Source organism: Solanum verrucosum, unplaced genomic scaffold (genome assembly GCF_900185275.1).
Source record: "Solanum verrucosum unplaced genomic scaffold, falcon-dt-bn FXZP01000075.1, whole genome shotgun sequence".
Lineage (NCBI taxonomy): Eukaryota > Viridiplantae > Streptophyta > Magnoliopsida > Solanales > Solanaceae > Solanum > Solanum verrucosum.
The window spans coordinates 503,429-530,988 of NW_026020211.1; the positions used below are offsets into that span (position 1 = coordinate 503,429).

The 27,560-nt window shown below is 33.9% G+C and overlaps 2 protein-coding genes across 2 annotated transcripts in view; one reads left to right on the top strand and one right to left on the bottom strand.

The window, feature by feature from the left end:
• The window catches only part of LOC125830524 (uncharacterized), a 338,210-nt gene that overhangs the window by 103,676 nt on the left and 206,974 nt on the right, over positions 1 to 27,560 (top strand). The gene's annotated exons all lie outside the window — the stretch shown is intronic.
• LOC125830527 (sodium/hydrogen exchanger 6-like) lies at positions 8,594 to 26,993 on the bottom strand. Its single transcript, XM_049509719.1, has 22 exons — positions 26,622 to 26,993; positions 25,809 to 25,860; positions 25,645 to 25,704; positions 25,494 to 25,518; positions 25,317 to 25,402; positions 25,117 to 25,228; positions 20,450 to 20,512; positions 20,254 to 20,273; positions 20,047 to 20,144; positions 19,658 to 19,686; positions 19,357 to 19,388; positions 19,226 to 19,273; positions 19,076 to 19,136; positions 18,892 to 18,989; positions 18,721 to 18,796; positions 18,605 to 18,624; positions 18,322 to 18,419; positions 18,128 to 18,237; positions 9,684 to 9,767; positions 9,474 to 9,586; positions 9,184 to 9,260; positions 8,594 to 9,054 (listed from the first exon to the last, which is right to left on the bottom strand). Exons 1-22 carry the CDS (start codon positions 26,803 to 26,805, stop codon positions 9,005 to 9,007), a joined length of 1,596 nt encoding a protein of 531 aa, XP_049365676.1. The 5' UTR covers positions 26,806 to 26,993; the 3' UTR covers positions 8,594 to 9,004.

Consider the following 27,560-nt stretch of genomic DNA (forward strand, 5'->3'; position numbering starts at 1 on the left):
TGCAGTGGATGCGACTGCTCCTACCTTAATCAAAGGTCTCAGAGGTATGAAAAAATCATTGGTAAAGAGCGCTAGCCCTCGAATGGGGTCTTACTCGACGTATTCTGAATAATTAGACTCAAACATAAATACCGGACACCGAATAGAAAAAAAAAAGTAAAAAGAAAAATTGCATTGTCTAAGGGCCTGTTTGGATTGACTTTTGGCTTATGACTTATAAGCCAAAAGCCATAAGTTAGGATTTCTAACTTATGACTTTTGGCTTATTTTTGTTATTTTGGCTTTAAAATAAGTGCTTATAAGCATTTTTTTAACTTTACCCAAACACTTCAAAACTGCTTAAAAGTTATTTTGGCTTAAAAGCACCTAAAATAAGTCAATCCAAACGGGCACTAAGTATAAAAAGTTAATCTTGTTAAAAGGTTTTGATAGATTAAGTTAAAAAGAAAATAAATACATTGTATCTTTCATAATTTCAAAAAGTAGTTTAGTACTTATAATAATTTCATAAGATAAAATTTAACTTGTAACAAGCAACATATTATGTATAGTTCAAAATCTAAGTGGATACAATAATGTAAAATTTTGTATTCTGACATAATTAGCTAAAAGAGAAGCAAAATCTAAACTCTTGAAAGTCATAGATGAGTTGTTTAGTTAGTTGGACTATTCCTTAACTATTAAGGCAATATAAACAAGTTGAAAAATTGTTTTTTGATGCAAAATTTTCCAAGTACGCGTTTTCAAATTGAGGGGGACTACTAAATAGATCTATAGCATACTATTTTTATTGTAAATATTGAGTTCTGAAACAACAAAGTAGAAAGTCAATATATATTAAAGGGAAAAACGACAAATATACCCTCGAACTATCGTAAATAGTATGTAGATACCCTCCGTTATACTTTTGGGACATTGGTGCCCCTGTCGTCCAAAAACTAGAGCATATATACCCTTTATAATAACGGACATACACATGTCACAATCCTATCCAACGACTCGACATTTATTAAATATCAGATCGACGGACAAGATTGTGCCATGTGTCCCTATATAGCCTTCCGTTACAGTGAAGGGCATATATGCTCTAGTTTTTGGACGGCAGGGGCACCAATGTACCAAAAGTATGACGGAGGGTATATGTATACCATTTACAATAGTTTGGGGGTATATTTGTCCTTTTTCCCTATATTAAATGCAAAAAAGAATATTTTTTCGGAAAAAATATATTCGACTAAACTATATATTACAGATAACAAAGTGAAAATTCAACCTTTCATATATATATAAAGGGATTAAAGCTTGAGATTTGAGAGATGATAAGGTCCGATTAATGTGAATATGAAAGAATCAAATGAAATATGACATTCAGACTCTTATTATTATTTTTCAATCTAGTATAAGCATGTTTATGCATGTGATATGTTTTAACAATGCATGTATGGAGTGTAAGCACATAGCCATTATCACAAATACTCAACTTCTAAACATAGTTGAACACACAAGGCAATCTCAAGAAGATTAAGGATTAAGTAATGATAATTAATTAACACCACCGTACAAGTTAAATTGCTATTAAATAATAGTAAATATTAATTAATTATCACTATCTAACAATGCTAATTAAGGAATGATTATAAGTTAATTGTTTTTTTTACAAAAGTCAAAACTGTGAAGGTCCTAATTTATTTCTTTGTAATGTTGCTTTTACCTCCAAATTATGATATGATATGATGTTAACAATCGAATACTGCTAAAGTGAACATGCTACAACAACTATTATCAAACAAATATAAAGTTAGAATATAGGACAACAATTGCACTTTAATGTTATCGATCATTGGTGTATGGTTAAAATCGATCTTGTCCAGGTGGACTAATGATATGAAAACATGTGGTATATGTGTCCGATTACGAAGAGTCGAATGATGAGCAAACACCTTCGAGGACTGAGTCGAGGGAAACACAAAGTGTTAGAATCAAAATAATCAGGTGTCATGCATAAGCTAGCAAAGCAAATTTTGATTTCAGTATTTTATTTTATTTTACGTGCTTTTTTTTTGGATAATTCATTATATTTAATTCTTTCATATGTATGTGAAACTAAACTTCTCATGATTCTACAATTATGATAATTAGATGATTATTATATTATTGTATGAATTTGACTTGACTTGACTTGGTAAGATAGTTATCATCATATATGACTCGAGAGGGGGGTTAAGAGAATGCAAAAAAGATCAAATAGAGCATGATCTTTGCCCTATTGGAGGGGATGGATTTATAACTAGGATAGAAATAATATACAGTGTCACCTTGGTTGCTTAATTAATGCAACATAAATTTATAATTGTTTGTGTCACAATAATCCTGATGCACGGATTGAAAGGCTATGCAACTTGAGAGAGCATAGTCACAATAATTTCAGTTAATCAATAATTAGGTAGAAAATTAGAGTCAGTTTAAATGATTATTCAACATGATTGCTAGATTCATAGCTCCATATCGATTTCAACTCATTTATCGCATAAAAATCTATTCGAAGGAATAATTATTCATTAGCTATTTTCTTTTTTAGTTTAGTTAATTCAACATGATAACTTTGAGATTTGATTGCTTTAATAAATTATTAGCAATTAGCATTATTTTATTTAATAAATAGTTAATCATATGTCTTTGTGTGGATGTAATATTTATCTTTTTAGTCACTATATAACTTGACCATGTACACTTGCATATGTATATCCTGAAATATCATGTTAAGGAAATTTATATGACGAGTTTGAATAAACATGAAATTAAAGTTTTATGACATATTTATAATATTTGTAATATTGAAAGAAATTATTAAAATAATACCTGCACAGAAAATATCATGTTAAAAGGTTAATATTCAAATAGTTATAAACTATAGTTGATTTTTTTTGAGCAACTTTCACATATAGCAAATACAAAAATCATATTTGTATGATATAACTATAGTTTGCATAATTGTGCTTCATAGCAAACATAAATATGTATATTTCGCTATACATATACCAAAGAAAGCAGTTGTATATAATCTGTTTCTGTTTCGGTATACATATACAAAAGATCAATTGTATAATTTGTGTTTGTATAAAGGCGAGAAAGAGAGAAAGGTAAAAGAGAACTGGGCAAGGGAATATCTGTGTTGTATAATTATAAGTGTATAGGACGAAGATATATGTATTTGCATGTGTATATACAATTTTCTCTCGCTTTATACAAACAAAATTGCGTTTCTGTTTGTATAAGATAGAGAGGCGAGGGAGAGACTGGCTAGCGAGATCTGGGAGAGGGGAGAGAGAGGAACGAAAATATATGTATATATACAATTTTCTCTCGCTTTATACAAACAAAAACACATTTTATATATTTGCGTTTGTATAAAAGCGAGAGAGGCGAGGGAGAGAACTAAAGTGGCGAACGAGATTCACCAGGAGAGAGGCGAAATAACAACAGTTTGCCATGGAGTACAATTAAATCAAACTATGTTTATAGAATTTAATTTAAATTAATATTTGTTATTATATACAATTTTCCCATATATTTTTTTTAAGTAGTAGATTTCAGAAAATAATACTATAGTGAATAACATGACGTCAAATAGTATGTAAAATCTCAAACGAAAATAGAAAAATGTAACTTGATAAGGTAGGAATAAAATGTTTGAAAAATTAAAATAAAATAATAGTTCCATTGTTTTACGAGTAGATCCAAAATAAACATCTTACTCTTTAAAAAGTTTTAATTCTTTAAATTTATCAAAATATTATTGATCTCCTTCAACTTGTTAAATTTAGCGAAATCTGTGAAAATAATATTTTACCAAGAACATCGGAAATTTCATTAAATTTCCAAAAATAAAACATAAGAAATTACACCAACATAAAAGATAGTCTAAAACTAACTGTAAATTCTTCAAATAATTTTTTTTCACTATTCTCATTAAATTTTACAATTAATTTTATTAATTAGGGATATAATTAAAGGACTACTTTAGACTTTTTCTAAACATAAGGGACTATTTTTTTTTTATCAATTTCTTCTAAAATACTTTGTAAAAGAAGTATAAAGAAAGCAAAGATATTTCATAAGTAAAGTTAAGAACAAAGTTGAGCAAAGGGAAGATGATGTAGACATTAGCCAGCATAAAATAAGTTAGGTTGGGAAAAAGTAGAATATAGTAATGTGCATCCCCATTTCCAAATTCCAAAAAAAAAAATGTAGGTCCTAACTCCTATATATGACCAATAATTTTTTCAAGTACTTCCTAATCCCTATGGTAATTATAATTTCATTTCATTTTTAAATCAATATATTTGGATTAATTATCAAACTCTAAAAGTATTAAGACATTGTTGACTTAAAAGATTCATGAGAAAAAAATCGTTCATCATTAACATGTATATTATTCTATTGATCATCTCTATTAATTACTTTCATTAACTAAAATCATCGATTAATCATCTGCCATCAATATTAAGACATTATTGACTTAAAAGATTTATGAGAAAATAATTGTTCATCATTAACTTGTGTATTATTTATATCATCGATCAATCATCCGTCATCTGTTATTAGTATATAAACATTATCACTAGCTGGTATTATTCAATCACCACCTCACAATTATCATTGTTGTCCACTGATCAGCTTTACCACCTTTGACCATTACCATCGTTAGCTTCAAAGATTATTTCATTAGGAAAACAATTTTTCCATAACTTATAAAACATAAGATTTTTCTAATAAATTCTAATATTTTATATCTAATCATTATTTTACATGAACGTAATATTTGTTAATTTTAGATAAGTATAAGTCATGTGCAATCAAGTTTTGAAAAACAAATGGTTAGAAAACGATGACAAAGTTTAGAGATATTTTGTTGAGATTACAAAAAAGAAAAGAAGTAATAGTTGAAGTTGAAAAAAAAATAATTGTAAGTTGAATTCGTATTTAATAATAATAAAAAATAAAAAAAAACTTAAAGAAATTCTTAAAACCTATCTTTCAAATTTTAATTTCTATATTTTAAATTTGAATTTAAAGTAATGATCAATTTAATAGATAATTAGTTATTTCAACAACATGATAATTGTTCAACAAATAATAAAGGATTATTTTCACCTTCCATAGGGGCATTCTAATTCCTACGCAAGAGTTTTATTGTAGCCATATATTGTGAGTTGAATGACTTTATCTAATATAAATTTATGACATGTTTGATTAAACTTATTTTGAGAAATGTTTTTATTAGAATTATTTTTTGATTTAGGAAAATAAAAGTTTATACGACTAAATTGACTTAAAAAAAAACTTTCATTAATAATATAAGTGACTTATGTTGCTCAAGATTCAAAAAGTAAGAAAATTATTGTTTTTAGCTTTTGAAAAGCAACTTCGACGACAATTCAAAAACACTTACTTCTTTCTAAATGCTTGGTCAATCACCTCAATTTTCTAAAATAAATAATTTTGAAAGAAAAAAAATTACTTAATATTTTTGACTTCTAAAAAATTTAGTGGATTTGGGTATGATTTTTTAAATATATGATATCATGCAAGATACAAAATGACACATATAAAACAAAAATCCATATCGACCTAATCTCTGAAAAGCATACATCACTAGTGAAATTTCTTGAATTACATGCACCAATTATTTTTTTATAAATTTTTGTTTTTGATTAAACCTACCATTGAAAAATAATTAAAGATGGTATATATGTTTACACTTTGGTGTATCAATGAGAGTCTCACACATAATAGATTTATAAGATTTGGTATATCAATGATAATCTAATATAAAGTCTAAGAAATCAAGCTATTTTTATTTCCATCATCTCTTATTAATAGTATTTTTATTATCGCTATTCAGTGGCGGACTTAGGATTTTTGCTTAGGGGTTCGAAGTATAATGAAGAAGTTAAGGTGGTAATGTATGTGCGCGGTGAGCGTTGTAGCCCCTCGACATACTCTTTGTACAAGAATCATAGATGTTTCATTGGTTCATAAAGGTAAAGACTAAACTAATCAAAGATACCGAGGACAAAGATGAACTGACAAGAATTTCAGTGGATCGATTGTATACATAAGTTAATTTCTAAAACACGTGAAAATTAAATGATGAAAAAGGGAGCGAGACGGGGAAGAAATATATTTACCTTATCATGCTAAATTTAACTCACTTTATTATAGCGTATTAAACATTTCTTTTTACTTTTATCATGCTCTATCGAGCATTCTTAAAATTTCTTGTGCTTTTTATACTTTTATTTTGTAATATTTTACTTTATATTTCACTTTTTAAAATTTTTAAATTAGTATCCAATCAATCAAATATTACTATGAAAATCGTCAAGATTCTCTAAAAGTGTGTAAGAATAGAGTTACTAATATTATAATGCATATTCAGAAGATAAATAAATAGCATCGTCAATTTTTTTTAGTTCATATAGTTCAATTTATGAGGTTAGTCATAATTTGTAAAAAAAAAACAAATAACGAATAAATCAAATAAGTTTAGTTTCCATCTCTCTAAAATAGAATTAAAAATATAAAAGAAATTTCATGAATTCTATTAAATTAATATTTTTAAAACCATGTTGACGATATTTAAGTTTCTTCATTCAATTACATCTAATTTACATTTTTTTAAAAATAAATTATATTTCTATCTCAATTTCAAGTTAAATATAATTCATCATTTTAAAAAAAAAGTTATTCAAACGTATATGAAAAAAGAATTACGTTGAAACAAAATGAATAATAGATATATAAAAAAAAATATAAAATTTTTTAGAATGTGTCTAATAAATTTAAACAAAAACAAATTAAAAAGAAGAAATGGAATAAAAGGAAAAAATAATGAAAAGAAAGAAGAAGGCTAAACCCAAAAGTTCCATTTTCCAAAGCATTAAAAAAAAAAAGGGAAAAAGTGTTGCTAGTGGGATTTGTACCCATGTCAAAGGGGCACTTCATGAACCACTTATCCATTGAGCCAAGTCTCTCCTTGTTTTCAAGGGGTTCATTTTAATATATACACACATAAAATTAGAATTTGATGTTATATATATAGTGTAATTTTTTGACGAGGGGGTTCGGTGAACCCCTAGGCTCCACTTAGGTCCGCCCCTGTCGCTATTTTTGGTGACACGATATTTTAGTATAAGTTCATGACTTATTTCCAATTTTTTTTAATTTTCTTTGAAAGCTCCATATAATTGTTGTATCTTAGTATAGGAACAAAAGAAATATTTTGAAGTATTAATCACATGTCTTATGTTGTGGGGGCTTTTTCTTCTTTCTAAACATCCTTAAACTATACTCCAAACTTAAATTATATTCTTAAAAAAAAAAATTGGCAGAAAACATCCTCCAAACATTTGAAAGTTAACAATTTCCATTCTTCTGTTAAATATTGTCAAAAAAACTAAGGCATGCTACAAAAATATGAGCAGTTCATGTGACTATCAACAAAAATTTTCCTGCATAATTTCATTACCTACTATAAAAAGCTTCTGAAAAAAAAAATATTAAAAATCTTGGACACCATTGCTTACTGTGACAAAATTATTAGGAAGGCATGAGGATACATGATTTGCTCTTTTTTTCATTTATCAACGGAAAGAAGTTGAAGCTTAATCATTTTTACATTTTCAAAGAAAAATTGTATTTACATCAATAATTTTCCGGGGCAATCTAATATTGAGGTGATCAAAATTCTAATTATGTCTTGCATTCGTGTTTCATTCTCCATTTTTAGAGGTGGAAGTCTCCAACAAACACTGCTTCTAGCAGATTCAATTGAGAAGAAACATATTTCTACTGATAATTTTTTTTTAAAAATCCCATAAAAATAAATGAAAAAAAATTGTCAAATTAAAAGATTTTGATTAATGCTAAACTAAATTGTCGAAAAAATTCACAAAAATATTTTTGTGACGTATCTCAAAATAATAAATACAAAGGAGTGACTTAATTTTTGTGAATCTGTTGGTGTTTTGGCAAATTCAAGTAGAAGGATGAAAATTGTTAACTTTTAAATATTTAAAGAATATTTTCTGCTAAAAATGATATTTTAAGAATTTAATCGCAGTTTGGAGTATAGTTTAAGAATGATTTTAGCTAAAAACTCATAAAACAAACCAAACTAAAAAACCAACTCTTGTTGGTTTAACCTAGTTCATAAATTTTCAAAAGCAACGCAACTTATTAATTTGATAAATAAAAAAATTAAATCAAATCGACCTATGTACACCCCTACTTGATTTCTACCCCTCAACATGGTCATAGGCTCATAGCATATCCAAAATCACTAGTACTGTATGCTCAAATAGCTTAACAACAAACTCCTTAGCAAGGAAAAGAATAACAAAACCAACAAGCTACTCAATCATTCATACTAGTTTAAATCCCAAATAAATTGACAACTTAACATTGCCAAATCTTGAAACAGCTAAAAATGGTTGAATTTTTCTACTATTTTTTTTTTCATTGACAGTAACCTTAAAACAGACTATTCAAGGCTGTAATGATCCATAATGCTTGTGAAAATGAAGCTGATAAAATGGGCTGCACGAAGCCACACTCTTCAAGCTTAGTGGAATATGCAATTACTTTACACTAATTCGTAAAAGCTAAAGATCAGCGAATCATATCGCCATTTCAGGATATAGAAGCCACTTGGAGTTCTGTTTCCGTTCCTAATCCTGACTTTGAACATTCATATACAAGGGATATCAGATGATTTTGCTTTGCTAGGTATGCTAAATCCTAAACTTCCTATACTGAATTGCCACCCGTTATTCTTTGTACCACTAAAGAATCTAAACTTCTCGTCATAATTGATGCATACTTACAATCAACAAGCCACTCATTGTCCACTGAGTATACTTGAAGTTGATTTTATCTTTGCAGCAAAATGTCATTCGTACTTATCTTGTCATCTTGAAATTTTGATTGTGCTATTTGAAAGTCAGTGGCCGTCATAACCGGCTCTTCTGGAGCTGTGCATAATTGGCTCATCTGTGTATCAGAAAAAAATAAGTCAATTGCATGAGCTTATCGAGTTCACAACTGTATACATGATTAGACAATATAATGAGCACAACAAGCAAAGTAGGTAAATGGTAACTAGCATGTTGAAAGAATTACCTTCATCTTCGTCTCCACCTTGAGTAGTAAAGAATGGAGTGAGGTAGTTTTTGTCCAATGCTGAGAACGAAGTAGTACTGGAGAAAACAATTAAATGCATTAAAAGATGAGACAACCTGCGTCTCGCAGCAGTGATCTACCCAGTTAGCTAGTTAGCTGGGATGACTTGATAACATTAAGGAGAACAATGTAGGTACCGGACACCGGGTGGAAAGCTAAAAAAAACATTAAGACACCAAGATTTAAATCACCCAACACTTGACATTGAGCTACAAGCAAAAGAACATTACCTCTTGTGGAACTCCTTAAGTTTCATCCTGAACCTGTTCCCTGATGACGGTTCACCATCATAAGATTCATCACTATAAGAAGGAGCTATATATCCATTGTTCCCCTCAAAGGTCTGAAAATCAGAAAAAAGCAGGAGAAAGAATTAGTGCACTGAGCAAAACATTGTAACTTATTACAAAGTTGGGAAACAGCTTGGCTAATGCACTTACTTCATCCATGGAGCCAGATTGACCATCACCCACAACTTCCAAAGCTTCCAGCATGGTTCCTGTTGATCCTCCAATAATCAAAACCTGAAAAGTTGCAGACGGAATTTGATCAGATTATATCATATATTGTGGAAGAGATCATCCATCCAGTGTGGAGGAAGAACAGGTAGAAAGGAGCAACTGTAATCCAAGTGAAATATTCTAGAGCAACAAAAAACTTCGGTTCGTTGTAAATATTTTCGAAGTAGTAATATTCAGCTACGTGCATGCTAAGTAAAAACCATCTATTGGCAAACTTTACTCTGAAACATTATGATTGTAGAATGACACATGTGAATTGTCAAACCCACTTTTTGCAATATAAAGTTTTGGGGTTTCACTAGGATCTCAGGAGAAAAGTTTACATGAAGGACAGTAGTTTCAGAAAATGTACGAGTGCATGGCTTCAGCAGAACAGAGACATTATTCACCATCAGTTTGTGTCTTCTAATCAACTTTTTCTTGTTCTGTGATAAAGTTCTCTGATTTCATCCAATATAGAGTTCTCTAATTAACTATGCAATGTGATGTCTTCAGAAGCCTTTTGGTGTGAAATGTTAAACCATTATTTTCTTTTAGCAAACACATACATAATGAGGGTCATAAGAACTGTATAGATTTTTTTATACATCCGTGGAAGATGAAAATTGTAGCTACACTCATAATTAGGCTGGGAGAAGTAAGCACCAAGAAATATGAGGTTAGCATAACCTGTGGTCAAAATGGTACCTAACGACAGTTTGAAAAAGATTGCCTTGGAGAGGTTGGAGTAGAACTATTCGATGTTATATCAAAGGAGTGGAAAGATGCCAAACGACTAGAGAAGAAGCACTTGTCCGAATACATAAGACTAACGGAGAATTCAAAATTGTATAAGTTGCAAATTTCGGAGTCATATGATGAAACACTTCTAGAAAAACTGATAAGGCGTTGACATGGAAGAATTAGAGGCTGACAGAGAACCAACTTAGGCTACGCGGTAGATCTTGAGACTATATTTTTGCAAAATGGATTAATCACAGTTTGCACGAAGAGGAGAAAGATCTTCACATGATATTAATGGCCTAGAGAAGAAGTCCTTGTGGTGGATGTTGAAGAAGAAATAAATTCCTATCAAACACATAAATGTCCTGAATGATAAGTATGAAGCAGCCAAACAAGCATAAGAATAATATAGGCTATTTTTGCATGTGATAGCAATGTTATGTTAATTGACAAACTTAATAAGAAACCAACAAAAACTAGAACCAGAGATCATGGAGCAACATTCTAAAGAAGAAGGGGAATTTGGTAACCGGGAATAAGAAAATAGTCCTGAAGTTCACTAAATTTTATATTGGACTCAGTTCCGGTATGAGCAATACCAATATAATAATATAATACAACAACATACCCAGTATAATCCAACAAAGTGGGGTCTGGGGAGGGTATGTACGCAGACCTTACCCCTACCTCAAGAGGTAGAGGTGTTGTCGGATAACAAAACAACACACTGCTACCTACTAACCTTCTATTTAATGTGTATCCTCTACAACCTTCTATCTAAGGTCATGTCCTCGATAAGTTAGATTGTGGCATGTCCTGTCTAATCACCTCTCGACTCCCCCTAATACTTCTTCGGTCTTCCTCTACCTATTCTGAAACCATCCATAGCCAACCCTCACACCTCCGCACTGGGGCATCCGAACATCTCCTCTTCACAATCCCGAAATAACTCAGTCTCGTTTCCCGAATCTTTTCCTCCATTGAAGCCATTCCCATTTTGTGTTGAATGTCCTGTCTAATCCTTATCTCTCCTTGCATTCCCACACATCTATCACAACATCCTCATTTTTGCAACTTTCAACTTTTGAACGTGAGAGTTTTTGACTGACCAACACTCTGTCCCTACAACATAGTTGGTCTAACTATCATTTTGTAGAACTTATCTTTAGGTTTAGATGACACTTTCTTATCACACAACTACGAATGCAAGCCTCCATTTCTTCCACCCTGCACCAATGCAGAGAGTGACATCCTCATCAATCTCTCCATTCCCTTGGATCAAAACTCAAGATACTTGAAACTTCCTCTCCTTTGGGTGACTTGTCTCTAGCCTCACTTCCATATCTGCTTCATGTATTATGTCAGTTAACTTGTATTCCAAATATTTTGTCTTGATCCTGTTCAACTTGAACCCTTTCGACTCCAAGGTATGTCTCCAAATCTCTAGCTTAACGTTAACTCTGTCGCAAGTCTCATCAATTAAAACTATGTCATCTGCAAATAATCTACACTACGACACCTCACCTTAAATTTATCACGTCAATGCATCTATCACCAAGGCAATAAAACAAGCTAAGGTTTGATCCCTATTGGTGCTATCGTACATGTCCTTAATTGCCCTTAGTATTCCACAGGTACACCTTTAGCCTCCAAGCATCTCCATAAAACCTTCCTTGAAACTTTGTCGTAAGCCTTTTCTAAGTCAATGAACACCTGTACAAGTTCTTCTTCTCTCTATATTGCTCCACCACCTCCTTACCAAATGAATGGCTTTTGCAGTTGAATGTCCAAGCATGAATTCGAACTGGTTCAGGGATATTTTCACACTCCTCACCCTCACCTCCACCACCCTCTCTCAAACTTTCATACTGTGACTTAACAGCTTGATAACCCTATAGTTGCAATTCTAGATGTCACCCTTGTTCTTGTACAACAGAATCATTGTACTCTACCTCCATTCTTTGGGCATTTTCGTCGTCCTAAAAATGGACATTAAACAACCCAGTTAGCCACTCCATACCAACCTTGCCTGCACTCTTCAAAAATTCCATCGGGATCTCATCCGCCCCAGTTGCTTTTCCCTTACTCTCCACTTCTTTATACACCTACAACACCCAAAATCATGGTGTCTCTCTGAGTGCTCCAAATCCCCAGGCATGATGCATATGTCTCCTTCTTCGTTCAAGAGTTCATGAAAGTGTGACTGTCATCCCCGTTTAATGAGTGCCTCCTCCACCCTTACTTTGTCATCCTCATCTGTGATGCCCTCTTTTCTCTCACCTTGCAATGTCAGTATTCTTTCAACAGGATCCAACGTGGGATAACTTCTATGAGATTAGCTTTACAAGGATGAAACACCTAAAGGATCAAACTAACCTTGATTTCTTTTTTCTTATTGTTTATTTACTTAAAAACAATGGTAAATATGTAAACTATTATATTGGTAACCAACAAAAAACTAGAACCAGAGACAACGAAGCAAACATTCTAGAGAAAAAGGGGGCATTTGGTAGCTAGGAATAAGACTGAGAAATATTGGAGGAAATATTATTGAATTGTGTGTCTATATTATTATTCAGAGACCCTATTTATAGACACTACAATACAATTCTTTACCAAGTAGGATATTATATATTATTCCTATTCTAACACTCCCCCTCAAAGTGATGCATACAAATCATATGTACCTAGTTTGTTACAGATGTAATTAATATGAAGACCAATGAGGAACTTGGTGAAGATATTTGCAAGTTGATCACTTGACTTCACAAATCTTGTAATAATATCTCGTATGAGTATCTTTTCACTGACAAAGGTTCACTCAATCTCAATGTGCTTAGTCCTCTCAAGAAACACTGGATTTGATGTGATATGAAGAGTAGCTTGACTATCACACACAAGTTCCATCTGTCTAATTTAGCCAAATTTTAGTTCTCTCAACAACTGTTTGATCCAAACTAGCTCACAAGTTGTTACAACCATTGCTCGATATTCAGCTTTTGCACTAATCGAGCAACCACACTCTATTTCTTACTCTTCCACGACAATTAATTACCTCCTACTAAAACACAACAGCCAAATGTAGAACGTCTATCAAAGGGAGATCCTGCCCAATCAGTGTCTGCATATCAAATGATATGCTCATGGCCTTGATCTTTGAAGAGTAGTCCTTTATCAAAAGCTGACTTTATATATCGCAGAATATGAACTACATCCCAATGACTATTACAAGGGGAAGTCATAAACTGACTTACAACACTCATAGGAAAAGAGATGTCAGGTCTAGTAATTGTGAGATAATTCAACTTTCTAACCAACCGTCTATACCTTTTAGGATTACTGAGTGACTCGCCTTGTCCTGGAAGGAGTTTAACATTCAGATCCATAGGTGTGTCAATGGGTCTATATCCATCATTCATGTCTCCTCAAGAATGTCTAAGGGATACTTGCGTTGAGAAATAACAATACCTATCCAGACTTAGCAACCTCAATACCTAGAAAATACTTCTCTTTCTGGAAATACTTAAAGAGATGATTCTTCAATTTAGTGATACCATCTTGATCATTGCAAGTGATAACAATATCATCAACATAAATTGCTATTTACTTTAAAAAAATTCTTTGGATTTTTTTGTCTTGTTAATTGCTTAATCATATACAATACAAATTACTTAATTGCTTTTAGTTATTTGTTATTTACTTTCTATGTTTTTAGCTATTGGTATTTATTTAATTTTAACATGTTATTTAGATAGTTATTTATTTTAATGGGTATAATAAATATTAGCTCACTAAACGTTTTGGAATTGAGAATTAGCTCACTAATTTCTTTAAACTCTACATAATTAAACCCTACATAATTGAACTCTACATAACTAATACATGCATAACTCTATGCAGTAACCAAATGGTCCCTTAATGCATATTGAGGGGAAAAATTGGAAGAACATAGTGTGACATGGTTTTTGTCATTTCCTATGTAGACCTCCAAATGTATCAGTCACCATGATGATTGAATGTGTTATAAATGACAAAGTAGACCTAATATTAGATAGAGAAAAGTTACCTCAAAAGACCTACACAACTTACTTGAGGACTTGGCAAAAAAAAAGCCTAATGGAAGCAAAATATCAATATGGGCGATATTGACTAGTTCGAATTAAGGTTAGCCATTATTGAATAATTTGATTTTAAGCTTAGTCGTTATTAACACGCATGCCAGGTGACAAGAGTCCTTAGAGTTGGTTGAAGATAATGATAGTGTAAGGATATTTGGCTCTAAGACTGAAGTATTGTTGTTCTTGCAAATACCCTTTATTCTTCAAAGCACCCGCCACGAAAAGGTCTACATAGTTTATACACTAGTAGCTGCCGATCAAGGAATTTACTGTACAGCTTTGAATATGGTATGACCTTAGTAGACATCAACACAAGGTTCTTAATCTACAATTACATGGAGGAGGAAACTAAAGGCTAAAACCTCAACTTCATTCTGGTTAATTTCTAGTACATACTACATCCAACAAAAATTTACGCCCAAACTTTGTAGTTCAAGATTTCTACAAAGTTCACCTTCTTTTTTTTCCTTTCTCAAAAAAAGGTGAACTTTGTAGAAATCTTGAACTATGTAACACAACAACTCCAAATAGCTAAACCGGGGTAGAGACAAATCAGTACAGATTTTAATAAGAATTTATCGTACCCCATCAACAATCAACAATCAGTTCCCAGTGAAATCCCACTAGGTGGGGTCTGGGGAGGGTAGAGTGTACGCAGACCTTACCACTACCTTGTGGAGGTAGAGAGGCTGTTTCCGGGAGACCCTCAGCTCAAGAACATCAAATCTAAGTGACAGGAGAGATATAATTAAATGTCTTCTAATTATATCTCATGATAACAAGATTATAATTAAATGTCTTCTAAAGAAGAATGCATAAGTCACATGTGTATGCAAAAGAAGAATGGTGCTAGCCAGCTTAAAGACTTCAGACCAATCAGCCTTGTAGAAATTTTTACAAGATTTTGGCGAAGCTATTGGTGGAAAGAATTTAAGGGTAATATCATAGGTGGTGGCAGACACACAATTGGCATTTATCAAGGGGAGACAGATCTGTGATTTAGTCCTAATCGCAAACGAATGTGTGATCTTATAGATAAGCTAGATTATTCTGCAAACTAGACATAGACAAAACAAATAATCATGTCCATTGGGATATTAACTTTATCAAAGATATGGGATTTGGGACTGGAGCAGTTAGAGTAGGAGCTGCATTTCGGCAATGAAGTTTCTCAGTTTTGGTGAATGGTGAACCAGTAGGCTTCTTTCTTTTCTTCTAGCAGGGGTTTGACTCAAGGTGACCCATTATCTCCCTTTTTATTTATTTTGGTTATGGAAGGCTTAAGCACTATGTCCACAAAGAAATGGATCTTGGGCCTAACTCAACCTCAAAAGCTAGCTCACGAGGGAAGGATTGCCAAGTCATACAAGAAGATCACCCATCCCTTTTTCATCCGATATGAGACTCCTCAATATCCCACCTCATGCCCAGGGCTGGACATCTGGTTCATGGGCGATTTACTACAACACTCAACATTGGTACACAATAATTGGGGTGGGTCCTTCCCTGACACCATGTAAAGAAATGGATCTTGGGCCTAACTCAATCCCAAAAGCTAGCTCATGCGGGGAGGATTGCCCAAGTCCATATAAGGAGATGTACCCATCCCTTTTTCATCCGACATGGGACTCTTCAACAATGGCAAAGGTGGCTATCCAAGAAGCTGGAGAATGGGCTTCTCGGCTTGGGTAAGAAGGCACTCGAACTTGTACATGTCTCACATTTTATATGCAGATGACACTCTAGTTTTGAGTGAAGTAGAGGAAAAGAAATTCTTTTGTGTTAATTCTGCTATTTGAAGGGGCAACTAAGCTGCACATAAATTTATCAAAAAGCCATCTATTCCAGACAACGAAGTAGATAACAATACAGGGACTCACAGATGTTAGGCTGCAAAGAATCTAAAACCTTCGCATGCCACAGGGCAATAATTTCAAAGCTGAAAATATTTGAGAACGAGTCTTGGAAAAATGTGAAAGGAAATTGGCGATTTGAAAATAAAAATATTTGTGGACGTAGATTGGTGTTCATATATTCTGTGTGTGCTGCCAACTTACACCTTGTCCATGTTCTCAATGCTTAAAAGGGTAGAGAAAAAACTGACAAACTGAGGGGAATTTTCATAGCAGGGCAACAGGGAGAAGAGAATACTACCACAGCAGCCAGAAAAGAAGGGGGGCTGGGAATAAAGGCATCAAGGAGTATACAACCAAATTCTTCTGTTTAAACGGCTATGGAGATTTACCAAAAAGAGTTCTCTGGAGAGAAGTGGTAAAAGAAAAATATGAAATGGGAGGTGATGGATGATTAAGTAAACATGTCTGTCAGATTAGACCACTATGGGAGAAGCTTACAGGTAGAAAAGAGTTTAAAGTAGGAGATGACAAGAAAATACATTTCTTCTTGAGGCATGGATAGGCCATTGTCCCCTAAAGGAACAGTCCCATGAAATTTTCAGGCTGGTGGAACCCAACAGCTGTAATTGCAGAATATGGCTAACATAAGGACAGGACACCCCAATAAGGAGACACTGCAATGATTGTAAACTAGAGAGCATATGCCAACTAATCCAGCACATCAGCAACACTCAAATAACACAAGCATTCCAGACTATTTGATATGTAAAGCAGAAAAAGCCATTTCACAGTTCAGCATACAGTTTCCTGTCCAGCAATGCAAATGCAGGTCCATGGAAGCTTATTTGGAATCTTTGATATGGCAGGTAGCACTGAGGCATGTCCAACACAACACTTACAAAGGAGAGGAATTGTTATATGTAACAGATGTGTGCCTTTTGAGTTAGGATATGAGCAGTTTTCCATCGATTCTTTATCAAAGGCCAACGAATTATCTATTCATCCACTGCAGACAGACAAGAGATTATTGGGACATGATGCTGAACCAACTAGAATTTCAGTGGTGCATGCCAAGAAGTACCAAAGAGCACTGTTGGTTTCAGGAGCGCATAGGAAACCAAAATAGGAGATATGGAACACCGAATATTATCCCTGCAGCCATTTGGTGGATGATATGGAAAGAGTGGAACCAGAGAATTTTTTGAGGAAGAACTAGCGCATTCTCAGACAAAATTTAGATGTATACTTTTGCTAGCATTATGCAATAGGGAGACAGATATACATGATACAGGTCTAATGACAGAATCTCTCAGTTCATTACGTGCAGTAAAAGAACTGAGCTTTTGTTATTTGGTGATACATAGGCCTAGAAAAACTTGATGGCAGAAAAATAATTTTTACCCAATTTCATTTATTAAAAGAATCACAATAGAAGTTTTTGACCAGCTACTCTAATGCTTGCAATTAGCACACGAGGAAATCTTTGCAACTGCTAATCAGACTTCAATGTTTGCATCTACGTACTCATCCTATCAACAGTTTCTCAACCACAGTAGAGTCAGTTTATTTCGATTAGTTTCTCTTTGCTGCTTGATTTCAGGAAAGTTTATTCATGCATATAGCCATCAACAAGAAATTAAATCAAAACTCGAGTAAGTTTGCCTACCGTCAATACAACAATGGCAGTGGTAGCAGTGAATATTGTCTGACCATGTCCTTCAGGAAGATCATGGACTGACTGCAAAGCAAGGGCAAAAGCCATAGCACCTCGAAGTCCTTGACATCCACATTAATAATGAGCTCAAATAAAATTGAAAAAGCCAAAACATAGACTGAAAAAATAATTTCTTCACCACTTACCACTGTACCAGAGTGCTTTTTGATGTTTTGCTGGTATCTTTTGGTGTGGAGGTCGTACAAGATTGACCAAATATGCACAACCAAACACATTGGCAGCCCTTAATGAAAGAGAGGAAAAAGATTAGTAATTATGGATTTACAACCTTGAGATCATTCCATCCATAATTTAATCCAAAATACGGGGAAAACATAGAGCAACATAGGCATTGGTACAATGAGTTTGGGATAAAATCCCGCAACCAAGTGTAATCCCAGAGAACAAGAAACAGATTAACAAACATACCTCGCAATCACAATGAACAGCTGGGGCGAACAAGAAGTTAAGGGAAAAACGCTTGATTCAAAAAATTATTGAGGAACAAGTTACAATATATAAAGAAGGCTACATGTTAAGGATACAATTGAGAAGAAGATAAATCCCACATGGGACCAACTATGTTTCTCCATCGCGATATCAAATCCCATATATATAAATCTGCACGTTAAACAAAAACAAGCCTTACTGGAGTTATTTAACAAAAATGGGAACAAAATATCACAAATCCTCAGAAACTGGAATGCCCGACTTACACAAAAGTTTCAGCCAAAGATGATATCAAATGAAAAAACGCCGACACAAATCGCTGTGAACTTTCTGATAAATTCGGGTACGTATAGCGCTTCATAACCTAAAATACAATCCAGAAGTACTAAGCACATCTAGTAGGAAGAGAAAATGAAAAAAGAAGAAGAGAAATTGCAGATGAAAACTTACGACTCCAGTGAACAATATAGACACTATGCCAGAGAGACCAAGACCTTCTGCTAGCATATATCTGGAAGATGATGGTTCATGATAAAATACATGTTAGGCACAAAACCAAGATAGAATGTAAAAAAGTGAGAATCTAATGTAGTTACTTACGAGAAATATGGAAAGAGGACAAACAAACAGCTCTCCAAGTTCTGAAGACTGACAACAGAATTAGCAGAAACGCCATCAATATCATCAGTCAGAAGCAGATGGTGCAAAAAACTACAAAATACTTGACTTACTTGTCAATATCCAAGCCAGCATATTTGAAAAGGTGTGTGAAGTCAAGGCACCACAACACTTTATGAGCTAGAAAGCATCAAATGCACATTTATACTAAATATAATAGAACCTTTAAACTAATTAAATAAGAATCACGGTGCCTCAAAAAGTTAGTAATTATAGAGGCACCGTAATCTTTAGAAGACCTACAAATTTTGGTTAGAAATCACTAAGGAGGTAACACTTCCTGGTTCATTTTTTCTGTGCATACAAAATGCGAGAAAGATGCACTGCTGGAAGAAAGTAAAACATGAAGGATATCAAAGCAGAAACAAATCCAACTCCAACACCTGTAGAATCAAAGCAGTAGGTTGTTAGTTGATTTGAAAAAAAAATTCAAGTCAAACTATTGAAAAAAAAATTGTGCTCTTATAGAACAAAAGTAAGTATATGGATACTAACTCCAGCAGTTCCCTTTTTTTTCCATGGATAAATTTCTGGGCTCCAGCAGTTACAACTGAAATATATTCAGACTGCTTGAAAAGAGAGCATCCTCTCAAGATTTTCCAGAAAATGACATAATTTGAATAGTTTAAAAAAGTTTTTTTTTCCTTAAAATGACACCTGCTTGACCTTCTCTTTCTTATTACGACTAGCTTTCACTGAGTGAAGAAAGATGAGGAAAAAACTAAATGGTACAAAATACTAACCAGCTGACAGGGATCCCATAAAAGTTTCAACAAATCGGATGGTTATCATGAAGTAATTCTGATCAGTTGACATGTGGCTTCTGACCAGTGACATTGTCCTACAAAACAATCCAGTTCTTGATTGTCAATCCATCTGGATCTATTTGTATGTGCAGATGCTCCTTGAATATCAATACCAGTGCGACAGTTAAGCATGCGTATACTAACCTGTACAAGGATATTGCCATCTTCCAAGTGTGCAGCATACAAAGAAAAACAAAGAAATAAATACACAAAATGCAATACATAAATATTTTTTGGTAAAGAATGCATATACACAACTTAAAATCCCAATATATAGGAAAACAAGCAAACGACATAGCGAAACGCCAACCTTTCACATAAAAGAATGAGTAGGACTTACTGCATCATTTAAAACAGATTCCCCAAACACTAAAGCATATAGGTTCACGTCTGTGCCAAGCTCCTACAATCATGTCAAAGAAACAAACTTGTTCAACAAAAGGACAGCAAAGCTTAGCCAATGATGACACAGTTAAGACCTACCTATATCAATTTGAAAATTATGAAAAGCCACATAAGTTGGCAAAGGGATTGATTGTCAAACAATGAATGAAAATACCCAACAGATCTGATATTCAACCTCCAATGACAGAGAGTGGTGATAGACCATGGAAAAACCAAACAACTTCTCCCTCTTTCCTTTCTCCAATGTTACACTCTTAAATCTTTTCTATTGAAACCGCAAGGTTTCAAAGTCATGTCTTGTTAATATTGAGTTTTCCTCAGCAACTGTGACTCTCCTCTTCGATTTGTGTATCTCCCTCAACGAGGTATGATCTATTAAATATTTTGGATTATATATCCTAGTTTATTTGCCTGAGATGAGCTTAAATGGAGCGACATAGTAAATTAGGATTCTTATAGTCGATCCAACATGTTTGGGATTGGGGAGTTGTTTTTTTATTGTTGTTGTATGTATACCTGGTTTATGATAAACGCATAACTTATAGCTGTGACGTAGCATCATCTAAAATACCCAAAGAGCAGTCATGTGGAGGCACAAAACTCAAGTTACTCTATTAACCAACACTATATCCAAGCATTCTGTCAAACACAAGATATTTTTCTGTCAATGCTATCAGAAATACTACCTAAACCCACTAAATTGGCTTCATGCAAATAATTTCAACCAACAAATGACAAGAAGCTGACAGAGAAGATTAAAACAATGACACAGCTATTTCCTTTTTTAAGGTAGTGATGGTCTGATCGAACCTGACCTTAATTGCAAGTAGTCTACCTTGCTAATCCTTATCCAACTCAAGAGCAGAACATGTATGGGAAAGTTCTCCACATATATGAAAATAACTTATGTTTTAAATTTCTATATTGTCTTTAGCTACTTGAATAGGTCGTTGGTATTGCTTCCTGTGGGGTTTAGACAGGTTGGTCACTGATGTTCACTATTTGGTGATAGTGAATCAATGGACTGTGATAGATCTGTCACAAGAGGTACGGTTACCCTGGAAACACAATAACAAGGTTACATAGAGGAAAATAAGGGTGATCACCCCCAAACATCTACTTTGGTTCTTCTGGATGAAAAGAATAGACAAACTATTGCTCCAGAAAAAAATGGAACTTAACTAGATTCAGCGCATTACTATTCCAGACCCATTTCTGGAAGAGTATTACAACTTTTGGAAAAGACACAATGATTGTTGTGAATTCTGGATAGATTGGCTACTTACCAGCTAGAGTCGGCTTTCTTTGTAACATGTTTTTTATGGTGGCCAGCATTCTCAATGCTGAAGAATACAATAGTACTAATTCTCAAAAATAAGTATCTTCGCCAGAAACATCCCCAATTTTTTATATTCTTTTTTACATGGTAAACAATATATATATATATATATATATATATATATATATCAGTGATACTTACACAAGTTGTGTAGATACCCAGATCAAAAGGGATTACAATAGGAAGATAAACAAAACTCTCTATATGTAATCTAGGACAAAAAAGATAGATCCTATATTTTCTAGACATTCTTGTTTAAACCAAAAATAGTAAAGCACTAAACAATTCATCTTTATCTTCCCGTAGAGAGTTTCATCTGTCTTCAAAGCATTCAAGTATCTACCACTTCTTATGTCTATTATTTGTTTAATTGGTGTTCCATCACCACAGTAGATCCTTAGAGCTCCTTGCCATCACCCATTGTGTCTCAGCTAAGGCAAGAAATAACTACACAACATGTCAGTCACCTTGGTAGTGCATGAAACAATGAGTGTTGCTCTCTTCTTTATCTTGACAAAAAAGTAGCCGGAGCTCAGTTGTATACCCTTTTCTGTATTATTTCATGATCCAAATAGGCTTCCCTAACAAGCCAAATGAAACATGTCATCTAGAAGAGAGCTTAGGTTTTCCAGATAAACTTCCAAAAGCCATTTTGGGGCTTGAGTTGGTTTTGAGAGTTGGGAATATGCAGAGCCAGAGCTAACTGATAATCTTTTGTTGTTTCATCCCTTCTGTGTAGCTGAATCCTCCGAATTCCTGATATCCTGGATATATGGGTGGGCATAAATCACCGAATTACCGAGCCGGACTGAAAAATTTGGCGATTTGATATTCAGTAAATGATAAGATATTCGGGAGTAAATTTCAAAATTTCGATCGTCGGTTTCGGTATTCGGTGAAGTATATAGGCTTTTTGATTTTCTTGTTCTCTAAACCACTCTACTAAATTTATCCATATAGGTTTTTCATATAAGGATGACTAGCTGTCACCTAGAGGTTTTACGGGTAAGACCTGATAACCATGACACTACCAAATCAGTATCAAGAAAGAGGAATTTTGTACTGAAGAAAATCAGCAAACAAGTGCACCAAAGGGTGTGGCCTAGTGGTCAATGAAGTGGTTGAGAACCTTGAGGTCTAACGTTCAAAACTCAGCTAGAAAAAAAAAATTAGGTGATCCTTCCCATCTGTCCTAGCCTTGGAGGACAGAGTTACCAACTCTGGCACCTGTTGCTGGTGGGAGGTGGCAGGTATACCGTGGAATTAGTCGAGGTGCACAAAAACTGACCTAGACACCACGTTCATCAAAAAAAAAAAAAAAAAACAGCAAACAAGTATGAGGGATGACCTTGATAAACTTAAACCATCAGAACTTACGAGGTCAGCACTCCTACGCTTCAGCCCACCCCTACGCTGGCAAACGTCCAATGTCTTCACCATTTCAGCCATCCTTCCAACCTCCAGTCATTTAAACCTCTTTTGAAAGAAAAGTTCAATCCTTCAGAGATCCATGTCTCCTGAATAGTAGCCTCAGGTGTAGTTGAACAAAATAAATCAGAGAGTAGATCTTTGAAAGGACAAGGCCCTAACCAGTTTTCACTCCAAAAAGATATTTTCCTTCCATTGCTTACTGTAAACCCAATATTTAAAGCATATTCCTCCCAGTGTTTCCTGATAACTTTCCATGTGCAAGTTCCATATGAAGAATTGACTTTCTTAGTGACCCATTTACCTTGCTGTCTATATTTTGGATAATCACCTTCCTCCATAAGGCATTGTCTTCTACATTTTTTATTTTTTGATAATACACATTGTCTTCTATATTAAATCTTCATAACATCAAATCCTATTTGATGAATTGTATGATTGTCGTGATAGTGAATTGGGCAGCCATTTATATGTAGGGACGGGCTTCTACATAGTTGCGAGTTAAAATTAAGATCAATTGAGCTTCAGTTAATACTTGATGCAATACACGTGTTGCCAAAGTTGCATTATTATATATTTCAGCTTCATATATATGCATATGTTTCTGTATTGGTTTACAGTATCTCAGAATTAAGGATGAGGATAGTAGTTGCATTATGGGAGGCGACGGAAGGATTGAGTGGATGTTTGTATCAACCAGTGAGTGGTGCCATCCCAAACCACACGTACAAGTGTGGATTATATTTTTTCCATTAGACTATGTCCAGCTACACAACCAGATAACGGCAAATTCAGGGCTTGCTAGTAGTCCCAACTCAAGTACAGTACTGCTCTACTATGAGGTTGACATCATGAGATAAGACAAATTCTTGATAGAACCCTCCCCAGTTATAACCTCATAGTTACATATGCATTCATGCAGTTCAAACAGGAACCAGGGGTGTGAGTTGAAGTTTTCAGTTAATCATTCCTGCACGGTTCAGTTCAATTCAGCATCAATTGCATTTGCTTTCATCTACAACTCCGTTCATGCATGCACATTTTCTTCAAATACCTGTGTCAGTGTTTTAGGGACAGTCGGTAAAGCTTACATGTATAGATGACTCACCTCTTACTTCTCGTACAGATATAGAGGCAGACATAGAACCAGATGTTTGAGCATGTTCATGATCAGTATAAGCATCTCACTTCGTTTGTAAGGGTCTATCTTATTTTGCTTATAATTTTAAATTGCGTCCCTTTTTCAGTTATATGTTTCGGTTAGATGCCCCGCATCCTCTGTCAGTGGACAAGTTGACTAGTATGTTGTGGTTTGTCCCTAGTAGACCGATTTATGATATGATTAGGCCCTCAGTCCAAGTTCGAGACTTGGTACAGTTTTCCTTATAATTTTATCTGATGGTACGGGACTGCCAGAGTCCCTTTCATTTGTTTTGTTAGATCAGCAAGGGTCTGCTTGATGAGACGAATGATCACTAAGTGCCTATCACAACCCTCCTGTTCTAATTCATGACAGTATACTGATCTAACATATCTCATACTCCTTACCCAGCCGTCTTCTGTCTCTATTGTTCCTGGCATTCATATACGCGGAATTTAAGCGCTAACATGATCAATGACATTATCGTGCAAACAGTGAAGATGTCACCAAAAAAGTTGCCTTTTTCATAATGGAAGGATTCTTTTTACTGATTTTATGTGTCAACGTATGTGGTTTGTACCAAACCAAACAAACATAAAAATGGAAAAGAGAAACTGGTCAAAAGTGACTAGTCTAATACAGGAAGCAAAGCTGTTCATTGAAACTATAAAGAACGTCAATAAAAAAAACTAACCTGAAAAATAGACAGAACAGTGACAGGATCAGTTGCCGATATAAGAGCTCCAAACATCAGACACTCTACAAATGGAAGTCTGTACATGAGATACGTAACTCCACCAAGGTAACTGCAAAAAATTGCATTCACAGTAATCAATTATATGAAGAGTGAAAACTGATAGTACTAAGAAAATCATAGACGCAAGCAATACTCACACCAGAATGCCAGTAACAAAAGAAGCAATGAAAGTTCCTACAATAGCAAAAGTGATAATTGCTCCAAAGTTTGAAAAGAACGGTTTCTGCTTACAGCATCAGTAAAGCCATGATGTTAGCAATGCAAAAACAAAAGCAGGTTGCATATCAAGTAAGTACCAAGAGAAGAAAACTTACAGGTGATAGACTAAATCCTGACTGAGTAAGCAAAGAAGGTCAAGGAAAAGCTCTTTTGTTCATAAATTCCAAAATAAGCTGAATATTTAACTACAGTATGGAACAACAACAATAGAAAATTTTCTGCAGGAAAGAATTTAAATGTGGATATAATATGATCGGTGGCAGTAAAAAGAGGAAGAAAAACTCTTCATGGAAGTTAAACCATGCCCTGCCAAGTAAGAAGAGAAAGAAAGAGTCAAAAGTGCAGCAACACGAACCCATAGAAACAAATAAAATCTTGAACCAAATGGTAATAAAAGTTCAATGAACTACCTAATGCTTGTTTCTGTATTTGAAACATTAGCCAATCCACCAACAATCAAACCTGCCGCAAAGAAAATCCAAGCATCATAGGTTTCAGTATGCCCCAAGCTAAAGGGTACCTCAATTGGTCAAGTAAATGGAAAATGCTGAACAAGCTTGTCAAAACAGTACTAAAATTGCATTTTACCACTCATTAGATTAGTGCACTATTACCAACATCAACAAAACAAAAAAAAGTCACACTCCCAAACTAATTGGGTTTCAGCTATGATAGCATTCTATTCATTCTAATCCTCAATTTAAGGTTTCTCTAAATCTTAAGACCAAACTAAACATACAATGATCTAAACAAACTAACCAGACTCCTTGGCATAATCTAAACACACCAACAACAACTGAACTCCCAACTAGTTGATAACACCTGTATGAATATTCTGCTTCCACTGTGTTCTGAAACGATAACCCACAACAACAAACGCAAACTCATCCAACGAAGTTCCCAACAAATTCCAGCTGAAGTGTACCTCAATTTGAAAAATTCATGGCAAAGTATGGAAAAACATGCTCATATTGGCATTTGAAAAAGCCAAAAGGAGGATGAAATTGAACAATATCCAGAAGAAAAAAAGAACTATGTTATAGAAAATGCTACTCATATTAGGCATGGCATTTTCAGAGTCACGTTATATTAACCCAGAACAGAAAAAGGGGAAAATTGAAATGCAAAAAAAGACTGAAAATTGAACAATACTTCATATTGGCATTTTCAGACTCACATTCTATAAACCTAAATGCAAAATATACAAAAAATTTAAAGAATACCAATCAAAAGAGAGGCACTGGCTTCAGGAATATAATAAAAATGACGACGACGAAGCACATGTCCAATAACAAAGGAGAGTACAAGCATCATGATCTGCAGAAGTATGCCATATCCAGCGGCTTGTTGCTCTTTTCCTGGAATCGCCTTTGCTCCGGCCGGAGAAATCTGAAGATGATCCTCCATGGCCGATTCTTCCAAGTAAACACTCACTATATACTGCGATCAACTATATGATCTTACAAACTACTCAACGGCGAAACCTAGGCAGTTTTCCGGTGACGGAGCGTTTACTCTTCTTCCGGTTTAGCTTGTTTGAAAAGACTTTTCTGCGGTTTGTGAGAGAGATGGGGAGAGTTTTGTTTCTATAAAAAGAGCACTTTCAGTCAGGTTCTTTGTGTTAACATAAGAGAAAGGTCTAGGAAAATTATGACTTTGATCATGAAAATTGTTGCGAGTATTTTTAAAAAAATATATATATTTTTAAAGTTAGAAATGAAATTTGAATTAAAATTATATTTGATCATGAATATAAATTTAAGTTGTTTTTACTACGATATCTTATGTTGACTTTATATAATAATACAAATTCTCACACATAACAACAAACAATAACAATATATTCAGTAAAATCCTATAAAATAAGATTAGAAAAGGATAGATTATACGCAAACTTTACCATTATATCCTCGATTTAATTGTATCAAACCCAAGTTTGACCCAAAAAGAGGTGAACCAAACGACAAATCCCAAAGGGAGGCCCGACTCAAATTCTAATTGATGGAGCTAAATAATTAGGTCTCATTTGTTTATATTTAATGGAGGCCTGGATCTAAATGGTTCAGACATTTGAATTTTGATCATTAAATGCATTTATTTTCATTAAGATTTGAAACACTTAATTGGTCTGAATAGGTCTTAATCATTAAGATCTAGAACAA

Excerpts from the sequence above, each read along its gene's own strand:
- LOC125830527 (XM_049509719.1), bottom strand. The coding sequence starts at position 26,805 with ATGGAGGATCATCTTCAGATTTCTCCGGCCGGAGCAAAGGCGATTCCA. Across the intron at positions 25,229-25,316 it reads TTTGTTACTGGCATTCTGGT|TTACCTTGGTGGAGTTACGT; the intron begins GTGAGTATTGCT and ends AATTTTTTGCAG. Across the intron at positions 9,587-9,683 it reads AATCTGGCTCCATGGATGAA|ACCTTTGAGGGGAACAATGG; the intron begins GTAAGTGCATTA and ends TCTGATTTTCAG.